The sequence below is a fragment of the Petromyzon marinus genome, chromosome 3, assembly GCF_048934315.1.
Source record: "Petromyzon marinus isolate PM22_M1 ecotype Great Lakes invasive population chromosome 3, UKy_Petmar_22M1.pri1.0, whole genome shotgun sequence".
Classification (NCBI taxonomy): Eukaryota; Metazoa; Chordata; class Hyperoartia; order Petromyzontiformes; family Petromyzontidae; genus Petromyzon; species Petromyzon marinus.
This window is the reverse complement of record NC_133669.1, coordinates 24,059,015-24,082,990: the sequence shown is the minus strand read 5'-3', so window position 1 is coordinate 24,082,990 and position 23,976 is coordinate 24,059,015. Positions and strand designations below refer to the sequence as shown.

At 56.1% G+C, this 23,976-nt stretch overlaps 1 protein-coding gene across 8 annotated transcripts in view; it reads left to right on the top strand.

Moving 5' to 3' along the window:
* Window positions 1-23,976, top strand: part of LOC116957638 (DNA (cytosine-5)-methyltransferase 3A) — a 122,540-nt gene that overhangs the window by 9,837 nt on the left and 88,727 nt on the right. For 6 of the 8 annotated variants that reach the window (XM_076053242.1, XM_076053239.1, XM_076053235.1 and 3 more), the window contains exons 2-4: window positions 9,176-9,255; window positions 12,594-13,042; window positions 13,393-13,897. In XM_076053242.1, coding sequence (XP_075909357.1) covers window positions 12,629-13,042; window positions 13,393-13,897 — 919 coding nt within the window. In that variant the 5' untranslated portion in view covers window positions 9,176-9,255; window positions 12,594-12,628. Of the gene's footprint in view, window positions 1-1,815; window positions 4,670-9,175; window positions 9,256-12,593; window positions 13,043-13,392; window positions 13,898-23,976 lie in introns of those variants that run through there. The other 2 variants (XM_076053211.1, XM_076053223.1) reach the window with 2 other exon arrangements.

Here is a 23,976-nt window from a genome sequence, read left to right as displayed (position 1 = left end):
GTCTCATGTCACGGTCATACAACAATCATGGAGTGGGACGATGAGCGGTGGCGCAGTGGTTAGCACGGCTGCTGCTACGAACCCGACCGCAGCTGACATCAGCGGCGAGTGAATGTTATTTTAACTCCACCAACCCCTTTAGAAAGCCGCACTGACCAGCCTGGTGAAGTATGGCCTCCGTCGCCGACAAGGCGTTGGGAGGGCTTCATCCAGCAGTCGATCGATCATGGCTGATACTAATAATAATGGATGTTACCTCCATGTACTCCACCAGTCTACAAGTACCATGGTGATGATGATGATGATGAGCGTATTGTGATGGTGGCTGAATAACCAATGGTTTTAGCTCGTTACGAACGAGCTCCGCGTGGTGTCTGTGTGCAGCGTGGTGTCTGTGTGCCGCGTGGTGTCTGTGTGCCGCGTGTCTGTGTGCAGCGCGGTGTCTGTGTGCCGCGTGGTGTCTGTGTGCAGCGTATCTGTGTGCAGTGCGGTGTCTGTGTGCAGCGTGGTGTGTGTGCAGCGTGGTGTCTGTGTGCCGCGTGGTGTCTGTGTGCAGCGTGGTGTGTGTGCCGCGTTGTGTCTGTGTGCCGCGTGGTGTCTGTGTACAGCGTGGTGTGTGTGTGCCGCGTTGTGTCTGTGTGCCGCGTGGTGTCTGTGTGCTGCGTGTCTGTGTGCCGCGTTGTGTCTGTGTGCTGCGTGTCTGTGTGCTGCGTGTCTGTGTGCAGCGTGGTGTCTGTGTGCTGCGTGTCTGTGTGCAGCGTGGTGTCTGTGTGCTGCGTGTCTGTGTGCCGCGTGGTGTCTGTGTGCCGCGTGGTGTCTGTGTGCTGCGTGGCTGTGTGCAGCGTGGCTGTGTGCAGCGCGGTGTCTGTGTGCCGCGTGGTGTCTGTGTGCTGTGTGTCTGAGTGCAGCGCAGTGTCTTTGTGCTGCGTGTCTGTGTGCCGCGTGGTGTCTGTGTGCAGCGTGGTGTCTGTGTGCCGCGTGGTGTCTATGTGCAGCGCGGTGTCTGTGTGCTGCGTGTCTGTGTGCCGCGTGGTGTCTGTGTGCTGCGTGTCTGTGTGCAGCGTGGTGTCTGTGTGCAGCGTGGTGTCTGTGTGCTGCGTGGTGTCTGTGTGCAGCGCGGTGTCTGTGTGCTGCGTGTCTGTGTGCAGCGTGGTGTCTGTGTGCAGCGTGGTGTCTGTACTGCGTGGTGTCTGTGTGCCGCGCGTGTGTGCGTGTCTGTGTGCCGCGTGTCTGTTGTCAATGCACTGCTGGATTGAGGGCCTCCGCCACGCCGTGCGCGTCGTGTGTGGATCGTTTAAGGCGCACCTCCGATTTGCACGGTTGGCTACGTAGGGTGCAAAAGAAGTTCAACACACGTTACGGACATAACCGAGCAGCACATTCACCGCGAGGGTGGCTGCTGGGTCTCAACACCGGGTGTCTGGTTCATATATCACTCGCCACTGACTGATGTTAGCCGTGGCTTGGAATCGAACCCGGGGACCTTGGTTCGCACGAGGCAGTGCGATAACCACTGCGCATAAGTGCTCTCTTTGAAGCTGCCTTGTTTATTATCATAGACGTGGTGGTGGTGGGGGGGGTGTTTGGAAGTACAGTACAACAACGGTGGGTTTTTGCCGTACGACCCTCTGCTGACAACGTAACCGCATAGCAGCCCACAGCACCAGCCCGTTCCGCAGCGGTAACCCATAATTCATAGCTGCTACGCGAGCTCTCTGCAATAGCCCGGCATGCCGCGCTTTATCTTCCGAGATCGGACGCACATTCAGAGGGCGTCTTTGTTACAGGGGCGTTGTTGGGCTACGCGGAGGGAGGGGAGAGTGAGGGGTGCCGCAGGTAACTCTACCCGGCGTGTCCACGCGTTCTCACCTCGACGCCAAAGGGGGCGCGATTAACGCAGAGTCGCCGGCAGATGATACGGGCAGACGCGGTGGTTGCCAAAACGCGTTGCCTTCGCGTTTTACAGCGACGCAACGCGTTTGATTTCTTACGATTGATTGTACGATCGGGGCTTTTGGGAGGTTGGAGGCGGGAGTGGTTGACGCCGGTGGTTAGCGCGCCGCGCTTACGCGAACCCGGTCGACCCCCTGGTTTCTATTCCCGGCCAGGGGCAACGTGAGTGAGTGGCGAGTGATATCTGAACCGGTTCTGGGCTTCCCAACCCCGCGGGCTTCCCCCCCCCTCCCCCACACACACACACACAAAACTACTTCACCAAACCCTGCAAGTGACCAACGTGGTGAAGTTTATGGCCGGACTGAGGGATGGACAACATGTAATGCGTTACTAATGGCGAGATGCGCAATTGCAATAATCGCTCGTTGAAAATTTAGGTGGGGCGGGGAGAGAAAGTCGAGGTCACTTCCGCATCTAACCATCGTTAATTTTGCGGTAATTAATTACGCCCCCCCCCCGGCCGCCCCCAAATAAGAGATGTACGTTATCGATCTCCTGAACTTCATAATGTTACATTCATTGGCTAATTGATGCGTGGGTCGTGAGACGGAGGAGAGTTGCCATCGTGCAACGCAAATCGTCGCGTTCAGCAGCGCGCCGGGGAAAACGCCTCCAAGTATTTCAGCGAATTATCTCTCTGTCATCGTCGGGAAGAGCAATAACGTGCGCGTGTTTGCGGATGTGATGATGGCACCGTGAATGTGATGATGGCACTGTGGATGTGATGATGGCACGGTGAATGTGATGATGGAACTGTGGTTGTGATGATGGCATCGTGAATGTGATTATGCACACTGTGGATGTGATGATGGCACTGTGGATGTGATGATTCCACTGTGGATGTGATGATGGCACTGTGGATGTGATGATGGCACGGTGGTTGTGATGATGGCACTGTGGATGTGATAATGGTACGGTGGATCTGATGATGGTACTGTGGATGTGATGATGGCACTGTGGATGTGATGATGGGACCGTGGTTGTGATGATGGCACTGTGAATGTGATGATTCCACTGTGGATGTGATGATTCCACTGTGGTTGTGATGATGGCAGGGTGGTTGTGATGATGGCACTGTGGATGTGATGATGGCACCGTGGATGTGATGATGGCACGGTGGATGTGATGATGGCACGGTGGATGTGATGATGGCACCGTGGATGTGATGATGGCACGGTGAATGTGATGATGGCACCGCGGTTGTGATGATGGCACCGTGGTTGTGATAATGCCACCGTGAACGCGATGATGCACACTGTGGCCAAACACGTTTTGCGAATGGAGTTACTTCCGTGGCGCGTCCCCGCACATTGCGTCGTGTAACTGACAATAAGTGTGTGTGCGCGTCACGTGGCCGTCTCTCGCGGGGGTGATTGTTGTGTCTGCAATCACGAGGGACGCGAGTTGAGCGGGGGGGGGGGGCTCATCTGCTCCAGGAGGTTGTCATGAGCGCGTGTACCCCCCCTCAAACCTCCCTTCTGCGTGTCCTTGTGTCGTCAGCGGTGGTGGTGGACAAAATGGCGTGGCCACACGCGCAGCAAAAAGAGGCGCCGCGCACTCGCGGAGCGGGCAACGACAGCCTTGTAAACGCGGCCTCGGCATCTCTCCCCGGAACACACACACCGCCCTTCCCGTGTACCGTTTGGTGTGTGTGCGTGTGTGCACGTGTCTTTGTGTGTGTGTGTACACGTGTCTGTGTGCACGTGTTCGAATATACACACGCACGCACGCGTGTGTATTTGTGTAGCCGCGCGCGCGTGTGTGTGTTTGTCTTTGCACGTGCATGTATGCACCTCCGCGTGTGTGTGTGTTTGCTTATATTGTGTGTGTGTGCGGGTGTGTATATGGCTGTGTGCGCGCACGGGTGCGTGTACGTGTGTGTGTGTTAGCAGCTGAGCCGTGTTGCATGACAGCTCCAGCAACAACTGCAGCATCCGCGATACGCGTAGCGTATGCCTCGCGCATTAACGCAAAATACACAATTGCAATTATATCTGTGTGTACGTTTTTATCATCATTGTTGTGTTTTAGAAAAGAAAAACTAAACGTCGTTTAAAAGAAACCCCCACGAAAATCTTAAGAGGGAATGAAAATACTGCACGCAGGCGTATTTATGTCGCGGTTCTCTTAACCACTCCACCATTGGGTGCGTCCCCTATGAACTTGGGGGTGATTCCTCGTGACAATCGACGGGACTCAGGCACGTCCCTTTCTATCCGTGCGTGTGTGTGTGTGACTTTGTCGGGCGTGGTGCTTGACCCACCCACTCTCGTGTGTGCCGTGCCGGCCTTCAAAGGCGCCACTCACTAACAGCACTTGCCCCAACAGTCCGTGAAGGCTATACGGGTGTGGGGGGGTCTTTTATCTCTGTGTGTGCGTGCATTGTTCACCCCGGTTCAATTTCCGCTCGCGACCAATAACAGTGGCAGCAAAATTCAGGACCCGGTCCTGGAGCTCCGCCTAGGTCTACTCAGCCTTAATTTAGTATCTTGGTGCGATGTGTCGATGTAGAGTTCGCCGCGCGGGGACACGTCAGCACCGGGGAGACAAAGGCGGTCGGGCGTGGTGCTGGCCACCCACCCCCTGGTGGACCGTGCCGGCCTTCATCGGTGCTGCTCGCTGACAGCACTTTGCCCCAACACAGTCTCTTCAAGGCTATACGGGGAATTGTTGCATTTGCATCACTGACAGTGCACACGACAATCGCAACACGGTAAGTCATACAGGCCGTGATCAAATCCACTGCTGGATGAAGCCTCCCCTCCCCACCCCCACCACCGCCACACACACGCCCCGTTGTCGGTCGTGGGCGAGGTTTGCTTTTGGCCATACTTCACCACGATTGTCAGTGCGCGGGTTGGTGAGAGTGAAGGTCTGATGGGCACCAGCAGCATGGGTTCAGAATTGGCAATCTCGCGCAAGGGACCGTCGAGGCGTGGCCGGGGAGTCGAACTGGGGTGGGTGGGTCGGGGGGGTCTTGGGGGTTCAGCGGCGCCGCAAAGCAACCACTGCGCTCCTCCGCCCTGCCATGCAGCGTCCAGCGAACGCACGACGCGCGGGTAGAGGTCCACACAGCGTGGCTGGCCTCTCTTTTGTGTGCCTAGCGTGCGCGGGTGACAAAAGTCGTACGCAAAGACACATGTGCCGTTCAGCGAGGTTAGCGCCGGCACGGCACGGCCGCCTTTGTCTCCCCCGTGGCCACCTTTACACCGCGGCACCAGGTAGGGTAGTCTGTCGGTCTGTCTGACGGGCTGTCTGTCGGCCGCGAGACGGGAACGCAACTCGATGGGTGGGTGGGGGTAGGGGGGGGGGCGGCGGCGGCGTCGTCGTAAAGCGCGCGCGGTGTGTGGCTCTCCGTGAAGTCGTCTTGAGCACGAGTCGAACCGCTCGCGCTGCACGTGCGCTGCTGCTGATGACGCTGATGATGATGCTGCTGCTGCTGATGATGACGATGCTTCTGCCGAGGTGTTGCGTACGCGGCCTTCGCACGAAGGGACAGCATTATCGGCAGCAGCAACAGCAGCTCGCTGTACGCACCAAAAATACCTCTCGGCTTTCGCAAAATGGAGTCTCTGAAAGAGGGAGATGGCTGGGAGCGCGCAGGGCCTCCCCGCTCCGTGGCCAAACAAACAAAGGGAAAGATCTTCCCCCCCCACCACCACCCCCCTCTTCACCTCCGCCCCGTGTAACCTACACGGGATGTCGGGGAAAGTGTTGTTAGCGAGCACCTATTGGCAGCACGACGAGAGCGGCGTGGCACGACGGCAACACGGTCCCGTCCGCCTTTGTCTCCCCGTCCACGATGCGGGGTTTTTTGGACGCCTTAGGAGTACTGCACGCGTTTAATGTTTTGAGAGCCGTGCGCTAATCACTACGCCACCGCTCCCCCATACATACAAAGACCCCCCCCCCCCCACTCGATAGCCTGTTGGGTCAAGTGCTGTTAGCGAGTCGCACCGATGATGGCCGGCACCCGAGTGGGTGGCCTGCACCACGCACGGCCGCGCTCTTTACGCAGCGCACCAGGTGCCTGCTTAAGTCTGAGTCGACCTAAGGGGAAGGAGGCCCATGACCGCTTGGAACACAGTCGACGGGTTGGTGGACGGGAATCGAACCCCGGGCGGCCGGGTTCGCGGCGCGCTGCGGTAATCGCTGCGCCACCGCTCCTCAGTGCACAGGGCACAGACGGGCACGCTTTCGTTGCACGTGTGCGGCGTGTGTGCACGTGCGCGTGTGTGCACGTGCGCGGCGTGTGTGCATGTCCACGCACACCCATCCGCGCTTATCTCCGCTATACTGTATATGTATCCTCGCGATGTCCGTCAACTGATGGTCTTCGTGTCCCCCCCAACAGAGTGTGCGGGAATCACCACCCAGCGCGACTGCGTGTCGTCTGCGTGTGCACACGCACGCGCGCATACGTGCGTGTGCGTGTGCACACTGGATGGGCGCGCGCGTGCGTGCGTGCAGCGGTGGGTGGCGCGATGGTTAGCGCACTGCGTTACGCGCCCGGTGACCCGATTCGAGCTCACGGCCAGCACCAGATGACTTAGGTCGACTCAGCCTCGAATTTAAGCAGCTGCTGCTGCGACGATGTGTAAACGTCAGCACTGGGGAGACAAAGGCGGCCGAGCGCGCGCCTCTGTCCACAACACCTCGTTGCTCCGAGGTGTTGTGGGTGCTTGGGAGGTACTCGCCAACAGTGCCTGTCACGGCAGTCCCTGTCGGAGGCTTACGCGACGGGGCAGTTGTGCTTGTGCGCATCGGTGTTGTACGTGTGTGCAAGTGTGTGTGGGTGTCTGTGCAGGTGTGTATGTGTGCGTGTGTCTCTGTGTGTGCAGGTGTGTGTGTGTCTGTGTGTATCTGTGCGTGTGTGTCTGTGTGTGTCTGTGCAGGTGTGTATGTGTCTGTGTGTATCTGTGTGTGTCTGTGTGTGTCTGTGCGTGTGTCTGTGTGTGTGCCTGTGTATCTGTGCGTGTGTGTCTGTGTGTGTGCAGGTGTGTGTGTCTGTGTGTGTGTGTCTGTGTGTGTGCAGGTGTGTGTATGTCTGTGCGTGTGTGTCTGTGTGTGTGTCTGTGTGAAGGTGTGTGTCTGTGCGTGTGTGGGGAGCGGTAGTGTAGTGTTTGGCGCTCTCGCGCCGCACCGCGGGATTTGTTTTCTGTTGCCTGGCGAAGCGCAAGAAGCCACGGCGGTGCGGGGGGGGTCTATCCAGCAGTGGAACGCAGGCGCCCCCTGCCAGCGTCACTGAGTTAAATACTCAAAGACAACAACAAAAACACACGCGCGCCTAAGGGGAAAAGCAAGGAAAGTCGCCCTTGCAATGGGGAGCATGCAGCTACCTCGCCACCCCGGGGGATGGGTGGGGCTGGGGGAGACCCCGGGGGGGGGGGGGGGGAGGTCGTGGCGAACGGAGAGAAGTTCGCGCAGCTCCCACTACGTCTGGGTGCGAACCCAGGTCTCACCGGACCCGGGTGCCAACTTCCATCATTGCTGTTCGCGGCCAGCCTCAGCCTCCGTCCTGCGTCGGTCAATGCAGCAGCGGCATGAGCGAGCGAGCGAGACGCGGATGTGTCTCGCTGCGGCAGCGGGGATCGCATGCAGTCAGCGTCAGTGCCGGATGAAGCTGGTGCGGGGCCTGCAGCATATGATGTTATAAAGGGACCCTCAATTTTTTTTTTTAAACCACGTAAATATTAAAACACACATTTTTTTTAAATTGCACAGTAAAGTAATTGTATTTTTTTTTCATTTGCTATGCAGCCAAATAATGCGACAAATCGCTAACATTAAACACCCAGTCGTTCATAAAAGTTGAAGGCGGTATAGTACTATATTAATAGAGCAAGTGCAGAATCACTGCGTATGTAGCTACTTTTGCTACTAGGATAATCACCGGTCAGCGTCTGTACGGGGGACAGAGACCACCCCCTCCCATAGCAGAATATTTATTTACACTGCAGGAGGAATCCGATGAGCCATGAAGCTCTTTTTCACAGATGCGCAGTATTTTCACAGATGTCCAGTAGAAACAGGCCCTTGGGGCAAAGTGCTGTGAGGGAGCGCCTTTTTAAGGCCGGCACGGTCCTAGTGTGGACACGTAGTGGCGATATTTTTTACCACCACCACCCCTTGCATGCCAGGTGCTAATTAAAAAAAAAGTTTAACTCGGGGGAACAGGAGAGAAATCACTCGCCACTGACGTTGACCGCGGTCGGGAATCGAACTCACCGTGGTGCTTGCTCGGTTTCATCGCGCAGCGCGTGAGCACATGGCTACACACGCATCGGCATACGTACAACGAATTCATATACACGTGCGTATTACCCTGTATTATACAGCAGTCGTCTGAATTATGCACACGCATGCATTATGTATGTTAAAGCGATGCGTGCATGTGTGTTAAGCGTAAATGATCTACTGTAGTGTGTGCGTGTGCACACGTAGCACTGCATTTGTAAGCGAATACACCTGTTTGTGTGGTCGTACACGTGGGTATTTATATACAAGAAACTGTGCGTGCATATAAGGCGATCTAAATATATCTTACAAAATAGATAAGCGCCGGGGAAATGTGTCTCCTTCATATATCTTTCCACGTAATTGTGTTATTAAATAGCCTGCACAAAAAGCCAACTGCCGCACGGCCTTGTGGGAGCAAATCATATCAGCAGCATTGATGGAATACAAGCAAAACCCATGGACCCATTACGACACCCAGGATCTCATCAGCAGAGTCACGCCTGCTTGAATCAACGCTGGCGAACTTCCAGATGTTAATAGAGGAAAGGATCCTCTCTTTAATCGTACGGTCCCTAATTCCATGCAATATGGCAACAAAGGTTACGGCAAAAAAATGTTGCGTCAAACTAGGACGACCCAAGATCTTAAAGAGAGGGTCCTTGCCTCTGTTGACATCTGGCAGTTTGCCTCCGGATGAGCTGAGGGGGCACTGCCGGTGATGGCGTGGCTTTGTCTCAGGAAGCATTTGGACAGCGTTGGGTCAATCTACCTACGGATCATCGGCATCTGCAGAACGCGAGAGGTATCACGCAGAGCAGAGACAGAGAGAGAGATCGGCGCGGTCGGCGCCGATGCAGGGAAGTGTGTGTGCGGCTATCGCTTTTGCCTCTCACTCGCGCGCGTGGAATAGTGCGGAGTGGTGCGTGACGCCGCGTGCGTGTGTCTCTCTCCGCGTCTCCCTCTGCCCGTCTGTCCGCAGGGGGAATGACCTAAAGAAGAACGGGTCCCCAGGGAAGAGGTGCAACGTGAAGGACCCCCAGGTCTCCGGTGTGACCAGTGGTGAGGCCTACAGACACCCTGAGCAGAAGGAGAGCGATGTCGCGCGCCCGCTGCTCGGCCATTGCCTAAAGGCCGAGCCCTAGCGACGAATCCGAACGCGTGGCGATCGTAGCCTTTAACAGACTGTCGGGGCAAGTGCCGTTGTGCGAGTGCCTTATTAAGGCCTGGCATGGCGCGTGATGCGGTGGATGGCCGGCGCCACGCCCCGTTGCTGATGTTTTAATCCATAGCATCCAGGTGCTCATTTAAGGCTGAGTCGTGCTAGGGGAGGCCCAGGCCCGGTTCACATAATTGTCACGGACGTTGGCCGTGAGTGTGTTCGTCAGCGCCCTGTGCTACGAATCCGGCGACCTGAGATAAATTCTTGGCCACGGCAAAGTTCAGTGGCGAGTTTTGTGTGAACCAGTACTGAACTCACCCCCCCCCCCCGCCCTGCCCCCCTTATTTCCTCCCTCAATCCACACTGATCAAAACGGTGAAGTATGGCCAAACATTCCCAATGGTCACCACGATGTAGGAAGGCCTTAATTCAGCATTGTTTTGACAAAGGGCTGTAAATTAGAACCACTGTACCATGATCGTTGTTGGGTTGGAAGAGCTGCATTTCATTTGTAAGAGGACTAAAAACTGCAAATCCCGGAATTAGATTTTTTAAAATCCCCTAAGATTCTCTCCGTAATATCCAGGGCTTAAGGCTGGTAGAGTGTGAGTGCGTGAAGCCCTGACTGTGGATTCAGCTGCGTTGAGTGTCTGGCTACCAGGGGATCTTTCAGGGAGGGAGGCATTTGATCGGATTGGGGGCATCGAGAGGAGGAGGAGGAGGATGAGCAGGAGGGGAAGGAGGAGATTCATGGGCTGGCAGCAGAGCGCTCGCGCCCACAATGTGAAATCTTGGCAGTTGCGAAAATGCAAGATAAGCGGCAGCTATTTATAGCTGCCGCTCTTGTGGATTTCCTTTGGCCGTGGCGGCGCGCCGCTCTCCGATTGATCGCGGCTTTTGGCGTTGCCGTCGAGTTCGCGCAGCAGAGGCTGCGGGCGTTGGGCCGCTTGCAGCCTCTCCGTGGCCGTCGGGATGTCGGAAGCGCCACGGTCTTGCGCAACAACCCCCTCTCTCTCTCTCTCGTGAGCGGCAGCGGCGGCAGCTTTATGGGTAATGCCGCAGGGTTTACACAGCAAGCTATGTTTTGGAAGGTTGCATAACACGGCGTTTGCCGAAATGTTAGCGTACGCGGACTGAACGACTTATGAGCGTAACGGTCGCCGTCACCACCGTTATCATCATCGTCGTCGTCCCGATTGTACCAGTGCCCAGGTACTTTTGCCGGGATTAAGGTAAAAGAAACACGGTCGTAAAAAAAAAAACACTCGAGCGCTGTGAGTTGTAGGACGTTCGAAGCGACACGATTCATCTGAGCTCGGCTGAGTGACGGCCGCAGAGCGTTGGGGCGAGCAAGCGATGACGCCCCAACGCGGAGGCGTGCGAGCTGTGGAGGCACCGGTGTAACTAACGGTGCATCCGTTGGTTTGGCGATCGACAGCGACCCCCTTAGGCTCACGACACACGCGTCGCGCACCTTAGAATCAACAATCGTCTTTGAAACCACAGTTCCCGTGGTCACATGGGTCGGCAGCCGCGATGTGGTTCTCTCCGTGAGTTTCTACTCTGTGCCTCTCCTCTGGTCACATTCACCGTCCTCGCATCTCGATCCACCGCAACGTCGGTTTCCCTCTCCTTACAGCCCTTCGAATCGCCTCACGTTTTGTCTAGTCTCAAATCGTCTAGGTCTGGGCCCCCCTTAGCCTCAGGTTGTAATCGATCCATCGTCATGCCCCAAGCTGGGAACGTCAGGGAATGAACCCAGAGCCAGTGCTGACAAAAATGTCAAAGACCGTTTTTGAGATCTTGCATGAATGTGACAATGTCAATAAAGAATGAGTCCTGTTATCACTGACGTACATTTCATCGTTGGTACAATTAATGTTCATCATATTCATCAGCCATGCTCAGTCCACTGCTGGATTAAGGCGTCCCCCAAGCCACCGGCGGCTCGAGTGGACCGGCCCGTCGCTAGGCGGAGCGGCTACACACGGCGCCCACACAATAGCCGCGCATTATTAAGCCGCGAGAAAGGGTCCCCTGGCCGATGCTGTGCTCACATTAACGTCAATTACACCGGCGTCTCCCTCCTTTATTCCTCATTCAAGAAGCGAGTCCTGATTGTAAGAGGGACCCACCACCCATTGTTTTCACCGGGGGGGGGGGGGGGTATTTGTCCCGCTGCGTTTTCCAGCTGGGGAAATACTAACTGACGGAGCGACGGCGCGCCCATTGCACCCCCCTCGCCCACCCGCCTGCGCTCGCTCGACTGGGCCCGTGGGACGGCTCCCAGTGGTACGGGGCCCCGGGGCCGGCACCCACGGGTTATCGAAGCCCCGACGGTGTGCGGCCCGTGCACGCGGTCGCTCCGGTGCAGCAGCAGCAGCAGCAGAATCTGAATTTGCATTTATGCTGGAGGAATCCGATGAGCTATAGAGCTCTTATTTCACAGATGTTCAGTAGGGGCATGGGCTCAGAACGTTACAAGAAAACAAAAACACGACGATAGCAGCAGCGTCATTGTCAGCCATGATCAATCCACTGCTGGAATGATCATCAGCCGTCACCGTCTCTCACGGTCCCCCGACTTAACGATCTGTCTCGCACCCAGTAACAATTCACCCTCCTCTCCCACCACCTCCTCCACAATTTTGATGAATCGTCACGGCTTGCGCTCCGTATTGTTTGCGTAATTATTCAATGATGTGCACTCTGCGGTGGGGCGGTGGCGCATTGGTTAGCGCACTGCGCTACCGACCCAGCAACCTGAGTTCGATATGTGGGCCACGACTAGCATGGTGAAGTTTGGTCAAACAATTCCCCCTCCACTGACATCGCTAGCGGTGGATTGTATTTGAAAGCGATAGTTGCGTGTGTGAGACTGAATTCGTACAACGTGACACAGGGCCCACACGTGGCCGTGTGTCAAGCTGTGTCAGGTTGTACAAACCGCAGCTCCGATTAAAGCGCGGTTCGCTACGCACGGTGCGAAAGAAGTTGACCACACACAGTGGCCTGTGCCCCACTTTCCGGGAGCGCCTTATGCTCCGCGCGGGCGCGTGCAACGGCCGTGCCATCGCACGCGCTCGCGTCAATCGGCACCCCCGCACACCCTTGCAAAACGGGACGCCGCAATCCGGGCGAAATATTTTGTCCGTAAAAATGGAAAAAAATTCCACGGCCGCTCGACCCCCCACGCCGGCACCGCTGACTCGCGCCCCCGCATCGCCCGCTGTGCCAGGGAGCCAGCGAGCCGGCCGGCCGGCGCTGCCGGGAATGGCGAGCGCGCACAAGGACCCCCTCTCCTCGGAGCCGCCCCCGCTCCCCGGGGGGGGAGCGGCGGCGGTGGTGATCGCGGCGGCGGCGGTGGCGGCGGCGGCGTGCCTGGGGGCCGGCTGCTGCGAGTCCGCGGGCGCCGTCGGCGGAGGAGGCGGCGGAGGAGGAGGAGCGGGGAAAGGCGGGGGGCCCGAGGGGCCCGGCTGCCCCGCCGTGGAGGTGGCGACGCCGACGGCCGTGGCGGCGCCGCTGCCCGCGCGCTCGCTGGCGCCCAAGGCCGGCGACGGCGGGGGTCGCGGCGGCCGCAAGGAGACGCGGCTCAAGGAGAAGGAGGGCGGTGCCTGGATGTACATGGAGCCCGTGCGGGGCCAGGCACGCAGCCCGCGCCCCGCCTGGCAGCCGCCGCACCTCGAGGTGACGCCCGTTAACGATTGCTCATGATCATTGATCCGGACGATTCAATGTCGGGGGGATCGCGAATTGATTCGCGAATCGATTGGTTCGTCGCCTGGAGGGTTTGTGCGAAGCATGCGAACCGGTGGACACCGGAGCACGCGCACTGGATCGCAGGACCGCGACAGAGGGCGACAGCTTCTGGAGGCCTTCATTCGGCAGTGGATTGATCAGGGCCGATGTCGACGATGATGTCGATGAGGGGAAGCGCCCGATGAGGTCTGCGCGGTACCCACGATAGCGTCGCACCCGCTCCCCCAGGTGCCACTGACTCCACGATCGGCCGTTTTTCTCCCCCGTGACTCCGGCAGCGACAGCAGCCGGAGGAGGACGACGAGGAGGACGACGAGGAGGACGACGAGGACGACGACGACGAGGACGACGACGCGGGCTACGGGATCGGCGAGGAGCGGCAGGGCTGGGTGTGGCGCAACGGCGCGCAGCGCGGCCGCCGCCGGGGCGTCCGCCAGCCCCCCGGCTCCCGTGCCGACCTCTTCTCCCGCGGCGGCGGCGGCGGCGGTGGCGGCAGCGGTGGCCGCGGCGGCGGCGGTGGCAGCAGAGGCGGTGGTGGCGGCGGCGGTGCCGGAGGCGGGCTCGGCGGTCAGAGCGACTTCGAGAGTGGAGAGGACGAGGAGGAGGAGGAGGAGGAAGAGGACGAGGATGAGGACGACCTGGATGAGGATGACGATGATGACGAGGATGAGGTCGACGAGGTGACGGGGACGAGGGCGGATGGCGGGGAGAGGCGGAGTGACGGCGCCGTCCCCCCGCCGAAGAAGAAACTGCGCAAGAAACGGCCGCCCTTGGACGAGTCAGGTGAGACCGCCGTGCACCCCGGCTGCCCGTTGCAGGGCCCGGCTGCTCCTCATTCTTTCGCGGCTTGCGAGAAGCCGTGGCGGGGTGGAGGCTGCAGGGGCTCGCCTCCCCAGGTGCGCACGCGGGCGGGCGGGCGGGCGGGCGGGCGACGGAGCGTTGACTGGAATGCGGGAGTGACGTATGAATGGGCAGTCGCGGGACCGGTTCTCCGGGGAGATTTCAGCGCTCCCGTCCGGCGTCGTGGGCTCGCGAAGCCGCTGCCGCCGTCGCACGACGGCCGTTGCCGATCGCGTGGCTCGTGTTCAGGCCCTTGCGAGCGCTCGCTTCACTTTCTGTTCCGGGGGGGAAAATTAAATTTGGTGCCCTGGCAGGGTCGTTGAGATCTGCCGATCGTGCCCCTTTTATGCACGAACCTCGATCCCGGTTGCGTTCTTGGGGTGGTCCGGCGTTTTCTGTGGTGCCTCCACCCCCCCCCCCCCCCCTTCGCCGATGTGGAACTTCCTGCCGTGGGAGATCAGGCTCTCGGATCATCGTGTTGAGATCTTTAAATCATACTTCGTTTTGTCCCACTTTGGCTCTCATCCCGCCACTCAGTTCTTTCTTTACCATCTTTCTCCTTTTCACGCACGAAGCCGTCAGTGTTTTTTTTCTTTCTTCACGGAAGGTTCCTTGTAAGTGCTGAATTGTTATTAATCATTCGGGCTGAGTTACGGAACTGACACGTGCTACCGAAACGCAAGATCAGAGGGGGGCTGGTGTTTCTCATTTTCTCTTCAAACTAGAGGCATGGTCCACCTCTAAACACGCACTTAAGGCCACGGCCAGTCCATGCGGGGTGGCCCTGTGCCGGCGACATGGCAGGCTTCTGTGGGTGAGCGATGAAATGCTGCTCTGCTCATCAACACCGATGCGGTTGCCTCTCACCACTTTGCTGAGAATGTTTAGAATATGAAACATGTTTTTTCCTGATGTAGGTTAGCTTCTTTTTTTCATATTTTCATATTTTGGTATCAGCAGCGAGCAATTAGGCACTGCTGAGTACAACAACACACGTAGCAACACGAAACAGCCAAAAATATATATTTGTAAAACATCACAACTGAATGTGTCATGTCCATGCACTAATCTAATCGGATTGGCAAACATCCACACTCTAGACAAATAACAATATCCAAGGCGCAGAGCTTGATAATCATTATCTAACTATTACACAACCAGCGAAGCAATTTTGTAAATATGCCGTTTACTACGTTATGCATGCACAACGTTCGTGTGTGCGCAGCGTCGATGGTTATCTTTGCACACTCGTGGATAATTCCTTACGAGGACATGGGCGCGCGAGATGTTTTGTCAAGCGTCTCTTAAAAGCCTGGTGGAAATCACTTTGCCCATCGTCACAGCTTACCATTTTTTTATTTCCGTCCTTCTCCGAGAGGCCGGTCAGACCGGGCACGCGAATTCCTCGCGCGAAGTGGGCGGCGGCTAAAGCCGGCCAGACTCTTCCGCGGCAATAAGCGCAGCGAGTGCGACTGAAGCGGAGATGTCGGCGATTGGGATGAACAGCCGCTGTCGGTGGCGGGGCCGGGGGTTCGGGGGTTCCGCCTTCGAGTGGGCGGAGGAAAGTGGGGGCCTCTTGGAGCGCACTACGGCACGGAGTGCCTCGCTACCGCCCTGGGTGACTGCGGTCGCGGGGAAATGAAGCCCTTTAATTGCAAAGGGGCTCGGTTGCTGCTCGTCGCGCGCCGCACACTCTGCTTCAGCCGTCATTGACTCGGTCCGCGCAGGGGCCCGGCCTGGGACGGGGCTGAAGGGGAATGTTAGGAGCGCCGTGCGCGGCGTGGTGGCGGTGGTGGCACGGAGAGTGGAGAGGCGCCGCCCTCGCCGTCCAGAGGCGCCGGCTCCGCGGTTACCGCTGGCCGCGCCATCGGCCGATGCATTCCTCGGCAACAAAAAAAAACACTCAGCCTAGTCAAATAAAAATACAAGTCGGGCAACCTGTCATGGCGCTCGTTAAATCTTGATCGTCCTAATATGGCCGCGCTGCTCGGGATTTTACACTCGCAGGGGCCCAATAATCCTGGCGCCATGAATCATGGCGACTTCGCACAGGTTAATGCAATCCATTTTCCCTTCTCGGATGTTTGTTTTTTTACTTTCTGAAAGAAAGACGCCGCTCCGTCGTCCGTGCCGGCGATTCTCCTCGCCTTGGTACGCCCAGGTGAGGCTTGTTCCCTGCTAGATTTCGGTCGGTGAAAATTAACCCCCAAAATTCCCCGTGCTTGCCGGAGATGAATACCCGCGGATTAGCAGAGCGCAGCTTTCGTCAGCGGGGCGGCTGCCCGTTGTGACGTGGGTGCCACTGACAAAGTTGCGGCCATTATTGGCCGAGCGTGGCCATTACCTGCCCAGCGGTGGGTCTCGTTTAATTTCGCTTGAGGCGCGTAACGGAATCGGCGTTGAAGCCGCTCGATGTCTGCCGCAGAGAAGAGGGCTCATCTAGCTCGCGCTGGGGTTGAGCGTGATAATAACACTGTGGCCTTAAAAAACATAATTGGCAATGTTCAAAACCGATGGCCCTTCTTCATTGGCACCTCCGATTAGCGCGTTTGGCAACGTATGGTGCGATAGAAGTCCAACATACTGGGGCATACGGAAATGGCACAAATGCGATCTGCTGTGAAGAATATGCTCTGGAGGGGGAAGCCCATTGCCCGAAAACCTCACCTCTTTAAATATTTTTTTTCATTTATGGCCGCGTTTTGAGCTTTTTTTTTGGCGTCATCCGTGCGCCACTTCCAACGTAGCAGCGAACGGGAATGAGTTGTGTTTACGCGATGGAAATTGGGTTGTTTTGTCGTTGCCGCCGTCCACCGCACACCGATGCTCCTCGGCGCCGTCGCCGCCACGTCGCGCCGATTGAGCGATCGCGTTGCGGTGAATACCTGGGTTGCCCTTTGGGGGTATGGGGGGTTGGAGTAGGTGAGGGTGGGGGCAGTGCGTGAATCTGGGAGGCAGGGAGCGAAGATAAAGCAGACGAGCCACTCAAAGCGGGGAAATTAAACTCCCCGGGTAGAGTCCGGGACGTGCGTGTGAATTAAGCGATTACGTGAGGAATAAAAAAAAACGCCACGGGCGATCACCGCTACATCGCGCATCCAGCTTCGCGCGGGGCATTGCCGCTAAATTTAGAAAGCGCGAGAGGAGGAGGAGGAGCAGGAGGAGGAGGAGGCGTTGCCGGCGGGGGAAACCTCGGGGTTCGTGGGTCGCCGTCCGTCACCACGGAGCGCGCGCCTAGCCCCTCTGTCGCTCCTCCTCTGCGTCCACCGACGCGGAGCGCGGCGAGCGACGTTGCGGCGATTCCATTTCTCACTGAACATTGTCCGGGTCCCTGGCAAGGCTGCGGCAGGTGAGGCACGGCTGGATGCGGTGTGCTGGGTGGCACAGCTCGAGAAGATAATCCAGCATACCGGTGCGCGTTAGACCGGTGTGTGTTAGACCGGTGTGTGTTAGACCCGTGTGTGTTAAATCCGTGTGTGTTAGACCAGTGCGTGTTAGACCGGTGCGCGTTAGACCGGTGCGCGTTAGACCGGTGTGTGTTAGACCGGTGTGTGTTAGACCGGTGTGCATTAGACCGGTGTGTGTTAGACCGGTGTGCATTAGACCGGTGTGTGTTAGACCGGTGTGTGTTAGACCGGTGTGTGTTAGACCGGTGTGCATTAGACCGGTGTGTGTTAGACCGGTGTGTGTTAGACCAGTGTGTGTTAGACCGGTGTGTGTTAGACCGGTGTGCGTTAGACCGGTGTGCGTTAGACCAGTGTCCATTAGACCGGTGTGCGTTAGACCGGTGTGTGTTAGACCAATGTGTGTTAGACTGGTGCGCGTTAGACCGGTGTGTGTTAGACCGGTGCGCGTTAGACCGGTGTGTGTTAGACCGGTGTGTGTTAGACCGGTGTGTGTTAGACCGGTGTGCATTAGACCGGTGTGTGTTAGACCGGTGTGTGTTAGACCGGTGTGTGTTAGACCGGTGTGCATTAGACCGGTGTGTGTTAGACCGGTGTGTGTTAGACCAGTGTGTGTTAGACCGGTGTGTGTTAGACCGGTGTGCGTTAGACCGGTGTGCGTTAGACCAGTGTCCATTAGACCGGTGTGCGTTAGACCGGTGTGTGTTAGACCAATGTGTGTTAGACTGGTGCGCGTTAGACCGGTGTGTGTTAGACCGGTGCGCGTTAGACCGGTGTGTGTTAGACCGGTGTGTGTTAGACCGGTGTGTGTTAGACCGGTGTGTGTTAGACCGGTGCGTGTTAGACCGGTGCGCGTTAGACCGGTGCGTGTTAGACCGGTGTGTGTTAGACCGGTGCGCGTTAGACCGGTGTGTGTTAGACCGGTGTGCATTAGACCGGTTTGTGTTAGACCGGTGTGTGTTAGACCGGTGTGTGTTAGACCGGTGTGTGTTAGACCGGTGTGCATTAGACCGGTGTGTGTTAGACCGGTGTGTGTTAGACCAGTGTGTGTTAGACCGGTGTGTGTTAGACCGGTGTGCGTTAGACCGGTGTGCGTTAGACCAGTGTCCATTAGACCGGTGTGTGTTAGACCGGTGTGCGTTAGACCAGTGTGCGTTAGACCAGTGTCCGTTAGACCGGTGTGCGTTAGACCGGTGTGTGTTAGACCGGTGTGTGTTAGACCGGTGTGTGTTAGACCGGTGTGCGTTAGACTGGGTGTGTTAGACCGGTGTGTGTTAGACCGGTGTGTGTTAGACCGGTGTGCGTTAGACCCGTGCGTGTTAGACCGGTGTGCGTTAGACCGGTGTGCGTTAGACCGGTGTGTGTTAGACCGGTGTGCGTTAGACCGGGTGTGTTAGACCGGTGTGTGTTAGACCGGTGTGTGTTAGACCGGTGTGCGTTAGACCGGTGTGCGTTAGACTGGTGTGTGTTAGACCGGTGTCCGTTAGACCGGTGTGTGTTAGACCGGTGTTTGTTAGACCGGTGTGTGTTAGACCAGTGTGTGTTAGACCGGTGTGCGTTAGACCGGTGTGTGTTAGACCGGTGTGCGTTACACCGGTGTGTGTTAGACGGGTGTGTGTTAGACCGGTGTGTGTTAGACCGGTGTTTGTTAGACCGGTGTGTGTTAGACCAGTGTGTGTTAGACCGGTGTGCGTTAGACCGGTGTGTGTTAGACCGGTGTGTGTTAGACCGGTGTGTGTTAGACCAGTGTGTGTTAGACCAGTGTGTGTTAGACCGGTGTGTGTTAGACCGGTGTGTGTTAGACCAGTGTGTGTTAGACGGGTGTGTGTTAGACCGGTATGTGTTAGACCGGTGTGTGTTAGACCGGTGTGCGTTAGACCCGTGCGCGTTAGACCGGTGTGCGTTAGACCGGTGTGTTAGACCAGTGTGTGTTAGACCAGTGTGTGTTAGACCGGTGTGTGTTAGACCGGTGTGTGTTAGACCGGTGTGCGTTAGACCGGTGTGCGTTAGACTGGTGTGCGTTAAACCGGTGTGCGTTAGACCGGTGTGCGTTAGACCAGTGTGTGTTAGACCAGTGTGTGTTAGACCGGTGTGCGTTAGACCGGTGTGTGTTAGACCGGTGTGCGTTAGACCAGTGTGTGTTAGACCAGTGTGTGTTAGACCAGTGTGTGGTAGACCAGTGTGTGTTAGACCGGTGTGTGTTAGACCGGTGCGTGTTAGACCAGTGTGTGTTAGACCGGTGTGCGTTAAACCGGTGTGCGTTAGACCGGTGCACGTTCGGCCTGCGCGTGCCAGCTAGGCTGGCTTGAGTGCTCGGCTCATGAGGGGGGCAACTCAAGCGGCGAGCGAGCGAGCAGACAACCTCCTGGCCTGCCGGCATAGCAAGAACACAACGCCGATGATTCCCCAGCCTCGCTCCTCCAGCGGCTCGCTCCCACCTCGCCATCGTCGCTGCCGGCCCTGGGGGAGGTTGTTGTTGTTGGTGGTGGTGGTAGTGGTGGAGGGGAAGTCACGAGCGCCGTCCGTCTTAAAAAATTTGTTTGAGTAAAATATTACGGGCCGGCGGGGCGGTCTCCGGCCGCGGTTAAGTAACTGAGGGCAGTGAGCAACGATCAATCACTTGCTTCGATTGTAACCATGTGTGTGTCGGTCCGAGATAATTGTCCGATCTAGCGAGGGAGATCTGGTCGACCGGGACAAGGGAGCGGCGCTTTGTGGTCGTTGGGGTTATTTTTCTCTCTCTCTCCCTCTCACGATTTGCTTTCAGGAATTTGTGGCACGTTGCTCTGCTCTCGAGAGCGATGTCACAGGCTCTTATTTTCCTTGTGCATTGAAAGGAATGATGCTCTGCTCTGCCGTGGTGATGTTCACAAGCGTTGCCGGATGATTTCCGCAAGAGCAAACGCATCGCCTCCTCGTGCGGTGCGGTGCGTCGAATCGCAGCGGACGTAGCCGGCCATGCTGTAATCGCATAGAGCTGGACAAGTGTGCAGCGTTGCAATACATGTGGCGCGTGACGTCTGTGTGGTGTGGCGTGTGACGTGTGTGTGGCGTGTGACGTGTGTGTGTGTGACGTGTGTGCGACGTGTGTGGTGTGTGGCGTGTGTGTGTGACGTGTGTGTGACGTGTGTGGTGTGGTGTGTGGCGTGTGAGTGGTGTGTGTGGCGTGTGTGTGACGTGTGTGTGGTGTGTGTGGTGTGACGTGTGTGTGATGCGTGTGTGACGTGTGTGGTGTGTGGTGTGACGTGTGTGTGGCGTGTGTGTGACGTGTGTGGCGTGTGTGACGTGTGTGGTGTGGCGTGTGTGTGTGTGTGACGCGGTAGTGTCGCGGTTAGCGCGCTGTGCCACGAACCCGGCGTCCCGAGTTCGACCCACGCTCACGGTCAGCACCGGTGACGATTATCTGAATTGGTCCAGGGCCTCCCCTAGGTCGACTCAGCCTCAAATGAGCACCTGGTGCGGTGTGTAGTAAACATCGCCACTCGGGAGACAAAGGCGGCCGGGCGTGTGGCTGACCAACCACCCCCTTAGTGTACCGTGCCGGCCTTCGTAGGTGCCGGCTAACAGCACTTGCCCCAGCAGTATGTCACAGGCTACGTGTGTGTATGTTCGAGTTTATTTTGTTGAACCAGCCGAGAGAGACACGAAGATAGTCTCATGTACAAGCGTGACCCACGGTGTGTTGCACTGCACGTGATTAATGTCGTGAGTTTCCTCACCACCACCACCACCCCCCACCTCCACCCGAAGCACCTTTCTCCGCGAGCCCAACGGTTTCCCCCGAGCCCGTTGCCGGAGGAGTCCTCGTAGACTCGTCGCGGGGAACTCGACGGTCCAACCGGTCACGCGGACCGTCGAAGGGGCCCGTCCATAAATGACGTCACGCACCTGGGGGGGGGGGGGGGGGCGGGGGGTTGGGTCAGACATTTGTGACGATGTGTGACGAGAGAGAGAGAGAGGGGGTTGGGGGTGAGAAATGTGACGTCACATCAAAATGCGCAACTTTAAATAAATGTAGACTACACGTTCTCCTACGACATCAGAGTGCAACGCCACATTAAATACGCACTACAATGACAATAGTTTAAAGCGATTTGAAGCATGTTTTTTTATATTTTTTTTTGGGGGGGGGGTGGGCAGAGCTTTGTGACGTCATATTTGAGGGGGGGAGTCTGACTTTTTTTCATTTATGGACGGCCCCGAAGGCGTTCGTTGAAGGCGCACCCGGGGGGGGCAGAGCTTTGTGACGTCATATTTGAGGGGGAGGGGGGGTGCCTCGGATGAGGGGGTTCTGGCGCAAGGCTGCGAAGGAGCGGCTGCTGCCCGCTGCCCCCCGCTCCACCACGTGCCCCCTCTCTCTCTGTCTCTCCATCCTTGTCACTTTGCTGCCGCTGCTGCTGCTCCTGCTGCTGCTGCTGATTGCTCCACGGACGCTCGCGTGGGAATTCCAATTGCTGCCCGCGCACACCGCGCAACACAACGACGTGTTACCGCACTGTCTCGACTTCTTCCTGTCTCGTGGCCCGTGTAGATATCAGAGACAACAGCTGCAGTTGCAGGAGCACAGCGGAGTTGTGTATCGCCGTGATTTCCCGCGACGATCGAAGAATATTTGTGGCCGCCCCACCCCGGTATTTTAGAGCACCAAGTTGGGCTGTGTACCGTATTTGCTACGTTTATTTAAACAAAAATGGCTTTGTGGGAAAAAAAAATAAACCATTTCTCTCTATCTATTTTATTTATGTCTCAGAATTTTGGGCGGCATTTTTTGAAAACTGACGTCAACGCGCTGCGCGCGTGTGTCTGGGTCGGGGTTCTATCTCAACCTTTTGCGACGCTTCCAGTCGACGACGATGAGTCGGGGTGGTGGGGGGGTGGTTAGCACGACGATAGGAGACTAAATACTGCACGTCACTTATCCGCCCTGACCAATTGACCGCCCCGCACTGTGCGTGTCGGTGAAACTGTCATTTTACACGCCGTTATTCACGTATGCGAGATCCACTTCACATATCCGCCAACACAGTCAACGCCTCACGGTCCCCCACCCAGCGCGAGTCAGATGTGCCACGTCGTTGTACGGACCCCTTAAAACAGGCTTCATTTTCATGGCCCCAGGGAACGCGTTCTTATTCCGGGGGGGATTGATGTCCCACTCTGACGTGGGGCTGCACTCTGACTTCCGTTCGCTCTCCAAGATCCACGCGTTCCTCCGTGTCACAAGGGTCGCTCGCTGTACGAGCGATCTCCTTTCCCTCCCCCCCCCCCAGCAGTGTAAAAATAAATATATTTTTTTATATTTTTCTACCACATTTGACAAATACTAGCTTTTTTTTTATTTAAAGCTTTCGTGACTGCAGGGATTCATATTCTTGGTTCTTTCGGTAAAGTCACGTAGAAGGGAAACAATGAAATAATAAAAATATAAAACAATTCTCACGCCGTTTCGACTGCAAGACAAGCAATCATCATCAGGTGTGAAAACCACAACAAGAAAATTAGAAAAAAATTATTGTTATGGTTTTCACACCTGATGATGATGATTGCTTGTGTTGCAGTCGAAACGTCGTGAGAATTTTACCGTTTTATATTTTTATTATTTTATTGTTTCCCTTCTACGTGACTTTACCGAAATAACCAATAATACAAATACTAGCTTTTCAGGTTTTCTTGTCAAGCGCAATGGCTTTGCAGCTGACATGGGGGGAGAGAAAAAAAAGGGAGGGGGTTGGGATTAGGGTAAAGTTACCGGGTTAGGGTTTTGAATTCGCATTTTTTTAACGTTCGTTTAAAAGCCCAGCTCGCAGCCTACTGCGGCAATTGCGAGTGACTGTGGAGAGGAAGGCGAGCGGGCGTGGGAGTTGTCTGCGCGGCGCCAGCTTCGAGGAAATTTCACATAATTTATCTCCCTCGGTGGACGCTCTCCCCTCCATTGCCGCTCACCTACGCAAGAGTGCGGTCCAGCAACAACAACAACAAATAAGTAATATTAAAAAATATTTTTTTTTTTAAACACGCTTTTTATAAAAATGTACCGTACGAGTAATGGCAGAACTCCACGACTCCAGGAAGTGGCCCCGAATCTTGCCATAACGTAAGGGTGGTGATTTACAGCCAACGTGAGTTTACCGTGGACAATTAGACCCAAGCAGAAACATAACATCTAAAAAAGATTGTTTAAAAATATAGATTTTATTTTTTAATGATAGAATATAGTATTGTCATCAGTATGACATAAGTATACCAAGTTTGGAGTCGATGCCACATTCCAAAGTGGGTTAAAATTGAGTTACACGATTTGATGATACAACAGACTGAGTTAATAAAAAACGTGTAAGAGAATGTTTTAAAATATATTTTTTTATTCTTTATGATAGAATATAGTATTGTCATCAGTATGACATAAGTATACCAAGTTTGCAGTCGATACCACATTGGGAAGTGGGTTAAAATTGCGTTACAAGATTTGATGATACTACAACAACAGACAGAGTGAGTTAAATCAAAGCGTGTAACAATAACAATACGAATTAAAAAAAAGCGTGTAAAAAAATACCCCGCCACAGTACCGCCATACAGGAGCGGGGATGCCTTCAATCGCTCCGCGGATCGATAAAG